At 39.8% G+C, this 7,133-nt stretch overlaps 1 protein-coding gene across 1 annotated transcript; it reads right to left on the minus strand.

Moving 5' to 3' along the window:
* Window positions 1-139: 139 nt before the first annotated feature.
* On the minus strand, window positions 140-6,392 carry ebag9 (estrogen receptor binding site associated antigen 9). Its single transcript, XM_027286735.1, has 7 exons — window positions 6,044-6,392; window positions 5,485-5,579; window positions 5,050-5,131; window positions 4,732-4,884; window positions 3,668-3,778; window positions 2,428-2,519; window positions 140-2,013 (listed from the first exon to the last, which is right to left on the minus strand). Exons 2-7 carry the CDS (start codon window positions 5,565-5,567, stop codon window positions 1,896-1,898), a joined length of 639 nt encoding a protein of 212 aa, XP_027142536.1. The 5' UTR covers window positions 5,568-5,579; window positions 6,044-6,392; the 3' UTR covers window positions 140-1,895.
* Between the last annotated feature and the right edge of the window lie 741 nt (window positions 6,393-7,133).

A 7,133-nucleotide genomic window follows, 5' to 3' on the forward strand; every position in this document is an offset into this window, starting at 1 on the left:
ATGTTCATATTAGATTAGCATGTTAGCAGCTAATATTTACCAACTACCACCAAATAATATAAGGCTAATGGGAATGACATTGGTTTGAAGGTGGTTGGTGTTCCCAACCAAAATCCACACCAGGCAGCAGACTCATGACCAAAGTTATTGACCTCTAGAGGTATGAATCAAATAATTTTATTAAAAACCTGTGTAGGACTTATACAGCAGGCATATAATCAGCACAAACCTTTTGGATTGACTGAGCTTGTGGACTCATTTGTGCTCAGTCAAGACAATTCTTATAACATGAGGTCTTACACTTCAATGAGACAAAAATGTGTGAGAAACAAAAAAGGATTCTCTGTTATTCATTTTTGGAAAATTTAAATGTGCAAAATGACAAAACAGAACCACATGCAGCTCAGTCTTATCTCTCGATGAAAGAGAATGCATACAGAGCATTTCCAAAGAAAAGCACAGCAGACAGTTTGCTGAACTCCTTCAAATAAACATCTGCTTTGAATTAACCTCTTAAACCTGATCATGCACTAATCCATTATTTTATCTTCTGAGTTTGAACAGAATCAGCACCTCCGAGTGTCTAAGCTAAGTAAGATCAACCCAGCATTTCTTTAGAAGCATCTTGCAAAGCTTTTCCAAATGTAACATTTAGTTAAGAAATTTGCCACTCTCCTCTCCACCCAAGTCATTTATCCAACATCATAGACTATGGAGGCATTTTGTATCATCTCTGCACATTTAAATTTCACACAAGCATTTCTTCATCTGCTAATGTTTCCATGACAACAGCTTGCCTATTGGCACTGGTACCAGTGTTTCCAACGCTGCCTGGTAACTTCATTATAATGATGCATAACAGGATGCTAAGTCAAAACCATCAACTCCAACTGTTAATCTTAACATCTGCAGATAAGGAAAGAAGCATCTACTCAAATTAGCCAAGGTAACCGGTTTCAGATGACTGTGGTGATGAAGATTCATGTTTTATAAAGAACAAAGAAACATTCCTACCTCTGAAAAAAAAAAATGACTGGATATGTTTCTTTGATATCAAAAGCTGACAGAATGAATGGCAGATCAGTAGCCATGAGATTACCATAGGAACCCACAGCTAACATTCAGAGTTGGGCTAGAATCTAGTCTATGGTCAATTATTTATACTCATATTGAAAATCTTCAATCTTCTTCTGCCTTCATTTTAAATGTAGATTTCCAGTGTAGTAAGCGCTGCACAGCACAGGGAGATCATGTGAAATATCAAGCAACATTCATTAGAAAGAAATCAGTTTTCAGACAATGACAGACATAAATATAAAAACACAAGAATCAAGCAAATCAAAAGGGATGTCACTGGTATACAGTGATGCTTAAAATGAATTACACTCCTTTGTCCTTTAAGGTTATAAATACGACAAAGAAAAGGAATTGTACTCCCTATTTGAGTTTCAAAAAGGTAGCACAGGTACCTGTTTATTTACAAATGTTCCTGGGGAAAAACAAAATACAGTTTTCTACACTAGCAGACAGATTTAATCAGGATCTAAGTGGAACCTTCTAATGCTGCAGGTAACCTTTACCCTAAGATGAACTGGATAGTATAAATACAGTGCTCCCTTGAAGACCAGGATGACCTTGCCAGATGAACAGCATGTACACCAGGTGTGTTATCCTTTCAAGGATGATGTATTTAACACTGCTACAGCTGGAAAACAGACTAAAATGGCTGCTGGTGGAGACAGGGTGGAGAAGGAGGACAGTTTGCTAACAGATAAGTAGTGCTGGGCAATAATCCTTGTCGTTTGATGACTTTAAAGACAGAAACGAATGATTTAGTGTCTTTGTATCCGCCCCCCCCCTATTCATTTGGCTCAAAATTGAGCATTTCTAAAATGTTACGAGAGCTTCACTGCAATCTTCTGCTCCTTCTTCATCATCCTCTGAGCCTCCTTCTCCATCTTCTTCCTTTGCTGCTCCATGGAGCGCTTTTCTCTCTCGGCCATCTTCTGTTGTCTGTTAAATAAGAGCATTACAAGCAATGTCATTACAGCGCACATCAGTAAAAGCTGGGTCAGTCGAGAGTGGGGAAAACAAAATGTTATTCCTCGCTTCTATGTGTTGATATAGTGACAAACGCTGCCCTCTGCTGGCCATCGTGGGAATCTACACTCCTTCAATAGAGAAATGAGAGACAGCTTTGTGTAATTTTCTTTCCTCTTTCCATCAGGAGAGGAGCAGACCTGTGTTACACTGATATTAATACTGTATGTTTGCAGACCGAGTTATGTGAGAATCCTCTGCAGTTAAATTACAGCATTCATTTACCCTCAACTGTTTTATAACCGCCTGGTGTATTGTTCACGATGAACTGAAAAATCCAGACGAGCACACATTAATGTACTGTAGATGAAGTATTCTGGATATTACCTGAGCACTTCCTCTGCCTCCCAGGCAGCATCAGACTCATCCTCCCAGGCGTTCGTGTCCTCCTGCCAGTTGTCCATTTCTCCCAGTTCAGCCTGTAAGAAATTATAGTTTAAAGATAACATAGACTTTTATGATCCCACAATGGGGAAACTTGTACAACATGAACAATCATTCATTCATGCTGGTGTTAAAGAGTCTTATAACTCTTGGAATGAAGGTCACTGTTCGATTCATCTTGTTTCATCCCTACTAGATTACAATTCATGTCTAGTTTCATTAATTAGCTCGCTTTGACTGCACAAACTGTCCTAACACATCTGTCACAAGCTAGTTTCTCATTTACTATGGTCTGACAAATACCCAGAAATGACACCAGGCTTTCATCTGGACTGATAGGATGAAGAATAAAAGTGATGAGATGCTCTTTGCTGCAGGCTCACTTTGTCATTTTGGCTTATAGTATGAGTGTGTTCTCACGTTCAAGTCTAGTGTCCTAGTTTTACTTTCCGTTTATATGCAAACAGCTATTACTATTTTTAACAACTCCTGATGAATCTGTATTTGCAAAGTAATTAACTGAGTGTAGAACCTGTATAGTCTGCATAAATAAGACAAAAACAAAAAACATGGAACGTGGACCTGATGCATCACATAGGCAGGATTTTTTGCCAAGTGAAAGGGCTTGGAAACATGGACTATTAGCAACTGGTACTGATTTAATTAACTGGATTATTTAAACTCATAGAAACACATTCATGTATTTTAATGTGGAATGCAAAACACCCACCCACCTTAAAAAAAAAAAGAAAGAACCCCAAACAGTTCTATGTTGTTATTACATACTGGAGCTCTGCATAAAGCCGTGTGCAGCTACTAAGGTTGTGTAGCAGCTTCAGTTGATAATAATAGAGTATGTTGTGGGCATGTCGTGCTATGTCTGTGTCTCATGTATTTTGACTGCAAGACTGTGACCACCGATCTTTGTCTTGTTCAATCTTTAGCCACTTTCCAGCCCTTACTGTCTGAGTGTGCTTTGAAATGTGACTTTTGCCACACACATACACATTTATTATGTGATTTATGTAATATATGTAATATGTAACGCATGGCCGTGTATTTGGACTGAACCCCTTTTCATTTTATATTGCTCTACAGTAGAAACTGCTTTTTCACAACACAACAAACATCCTAGTGTGAGAAGCCTCCCTGATGCTTCAGATGGTACAAAGCTGTAACGTACTGAAGGAGGACTGAAGGTCATCATATCCTGAGAGGCTGCCAGTCTGCTGGAGAAACCTGCTGAGCCGTCAGGCACTGGGTAGTTCAAAGGCTCCCTCTTCTTCAGCAAAATCTGCAACACGGAAACCAGAGAAACCGGAGCTAACACAAACTGAAGCACGCTGTCTCACATTACAGGCCAATATTTACTCATTTTACATTAACGTGTGACTACATTCAAGCCGTCTATTCCAATTATGTGATATTAATCATTAGGATGTATTATGTTGTGCAATATATCACGTTCTAACACATTTACATTGTATGTATGTAACATGTACATTATGGTCACACGCATATCATTGATAATCGGTCGTGGTCGAGAGGTTCATGAGTTAAAACACAGTTCATCTTTGCTGACTGCAGGGATAGTTCAGAGGTGCGGTTTGTCTAGTTTAACACAAATATTGGAAGCAGAAGAACAGAGTTGGTCAATGTCTGTCAAAGACGGCTTCCAACAACTGAAAAAAAAATGTCTATTTATTTCCACATCGTTGTATTTGTGTGTTTACTGTCTCATGTCTACAAACAGAATCACTGCGCTGCAGTTTAACAAGCAGTAAGCTAATGCAGCGCAGCTTTTCTTAACCAACACAGTACCTTCTGTCCCTGTGGTGAACTTACTGTAAATACTTTTCTTAATGCTACAGAAATCCTGCTGCTGCTGATGAGCTTGGTAGCTAACAACTACAAATTGTAAATAAGAGTTGGTGTTTTACAGGTGAGGTGAGCGACCTCGTCTGAAACAAAGATAAGCTCCGCCAACAACATAAAGATCAATACACTTTAAGAATAAAACATTAACCTTTGGGAATAAAGACCATTTGGACTATTGCAAAGAGCAAATGCCACATAGTTAAGTGTCGCTTTTGTTTGTACCGCCTCCTACTAACTACAACACAAGATGTGTCAAAATGTTAAGCTGCAATACAACGGCAGAGAGACGCGTAACAAATGTCCAGATGCTAAATGAATGTACATAATTCTACTTTGTAACACTGGACCAGCTGAACCGTCTGTCGGTACCTTCTGTGTTTTCCTGATGGTGGGAGCCATGTCTTTGAAGTAATCTGGCTCTTCGTCTAAGTCATTGGTCGGGGAAACGTTTCCGTTGCCACCTTCAATCTTGATACTCGTCGGAGCTTCTTCATCCCAAGAGCTCCATTCCTCAATCTCTGGCTGTGTGGACAAAACAATAAAACACTACCACATATCCACACCTGGAACTCAAAGCAGGCGTTTGTGCAAGCAAAGCAAATACATACAAGTTTTATTAGAGATTAGATCTGTTGTTTGCCTTTTCAAACATTTCAGGGCGAGTGTGTTAACGGACCCTATACTGACCTGTTTTGGTACCGATGATGAAAAATCCACAGTAGTCGGGAGAGTTATCTGATCACCGCTGAGCTTGCGACCTCTTCCACTCCTGCAGAGTAACACATTTTTAAAAATGTGGTAAATAGCAGCAACTGTTGCAACACTGTTATTAAACATTAAAGGTAAGATTGCTTCAGCGCAGAGAGGCTGATCCGCTGCCAGCTGCATTTTTTTTTTCTACCATCAGAGACGCACACGCCTCAGAGTGTACTCGTGTGTTGACGTGCTGCCCAGAGAGACAAATAAAGCGAGACATTCCTGTGTGTAAGATCAGCACGTATGTGACAGACCTACCTGTGGTTTGTCTTCCAAAACATTACGTACACAACAGTGGGTGGAAGTGAGTGTACACCAAAGTGATGAATCTACATTAAAAGACAAAAATGTACCAGGGGTGCTTACCTGCATATCAACCTCTTAAAGAAAGACAGTAAGCTGGCTAGACATGTGCAGATCTTGAAAAGACGGAACTGAGTTATGGCCATGATGAAACTGAGCTGATGGGAAAGAAAAGAGAACACGTAAGCATTTGGTTTGACAGGATGTGCAACAAAACAAGCCTCCAGTGCACAAATATCTAATCAGGGTAGTTAAATAGTGAACAAAGAGTCAGGTTTTTTTTTTTGCCGTACGTGAACACAACATGCCAACAAGCAGTCATATTAGCTGGCCTGTCATTTAAACGCTGCTCTGCATGAGAGGAAGTGGCATTTCTTAGGTTAGCTGAGAGATGGTATGCAAATTTTAACAACCTACACACACAAATACAACTATACTGACAGATTTGGCGCGATAGCTTTGTTTAACAGGCAATAATTTAGACCACAGACCAAAAACATCGAGCTAAGGTTAACGCTACGTGTAATACAACTCACGACCAATATTCCAAGCTACATTTAAGGCTAATAAATGATGCCTTCACGTTCGCTTTTTTGCACGCCTCATGCAGATATTTGCTCACCTTGCAGGATGTCAGTACACCGTGTGAGAGCAGCTGCTTTCTTCTCGTGTGGCAGAGCAGGCAAGTTCATTTATCTGCTAACCGCTGCTTGCTAGCTTGGCCCACAGGAAAACATGACATTTCTCGACGCTTTAATTGTCTCCGTGCGACGACACATCGGCAGCGACGAACCCTACCCGCCCTCACGTCAAAACCCCGCGTGTGACAGATGCACAAGCCGATGCCGTTTCATGACAAAACTCCTGAATTTGTGTCGTCTCTCATCTCTGTCCCGTGGCTGCCATCTTTGAGCTGGGAGGAGCAGGAACAGGGAAGTGCAGCGTGGTCCTGCTGCGTTCAAGTACTGTCGGAAAGTGAGGAAGTAACAGCACTGTGTGTCTGAATACAGATTACAGCTTTGAATTTCTGTTAAAATGTTTTCTACATACTTATTTGTATATGGTCTGAACTAACTTTAACTTCAAGGTGCATTAAAACAGCAGATTTAGTACATTTGTATTGCCCCAGTACCTCCCAGTATTGCACCTTTTCTGCAGGCTTTGTGGAAAAGAGAATTAATTGAACTATTTGCAGTACCTATGGCATTAGAATCAACCAAAATACACATTTTTGGTGACTGAGGATTGGACAGAGCGAATTCAATAGCACACCTCTCTTGGCATGCAGGAAATATACAGAAAGTGATGATCACACAGTTACATAATACAGGGTAAGGACAGGCCAAAACGTTTATTAAAATATTAAAAAGTGTGCACAGTGTGGAGGGCAGAAAACATCTGTTTAGTTTCATGCTATGAGTTACTGATTTTTTTTTAAAGAAAAGAAAGAAAACTGACATAACATTATATCCAGAAAGAATAATGCAAAGTTAAGGATGCAAACTATCATAACTGCCAACCTCAAAGAAGAACAAGAAGGAATACCTCCTCTAACCAGAATAAGTGATTCTATATTTTTATTTGCAGACACAGTCTGATTTCCATTCATGTAATATTGTCTATGTAATGTTATGTTGCTAGAACTATAAATCCTGGAGACTGAAAATAAACTGTGATGTAACCATGAATACATAAAATGCATCATGATGAAT

This window comes from Larimichthys crocea, chromosome XIII (assembly GCF_000972845.2).
Source record: "Larimichthys crocea isolate SSNF chromosome XIII, L_crocea_2.0, whole genome shotgun sequence".
In the NCBI taxonomy this organism is placed as follows: domain Eukaryota; kingdom Metazoa; phylum Chordata; class Actinopteri; family Sciaenidae; genus Larimichthys; species Larimichthys crocea.

Bases quoted from the DNA above. Each gene is read 5' to 3' on its own strand.
- ebag9 (XM_027286735.1), bottom strand. From the start codon at position 5,567: ATGGCCATAACTCAGTTCCGTCTTTTCAAGATCTGCACATGTCTAGCC. The intron at 4,885-5,049 runs GTCAGTATAGGG...TTGTCCACACAG, and splicing joins CATCATCGGTACCAAAACAG to CCAGAGATTGAGGAATGGAG. The intron at 3,779-4,731 runs GTACCGACAGAC...TCCGTGTTGCAG, and splicing joins CCATCAGGAAAACACAGAAG to ATTTTGCTGAAGAAGAGGGA.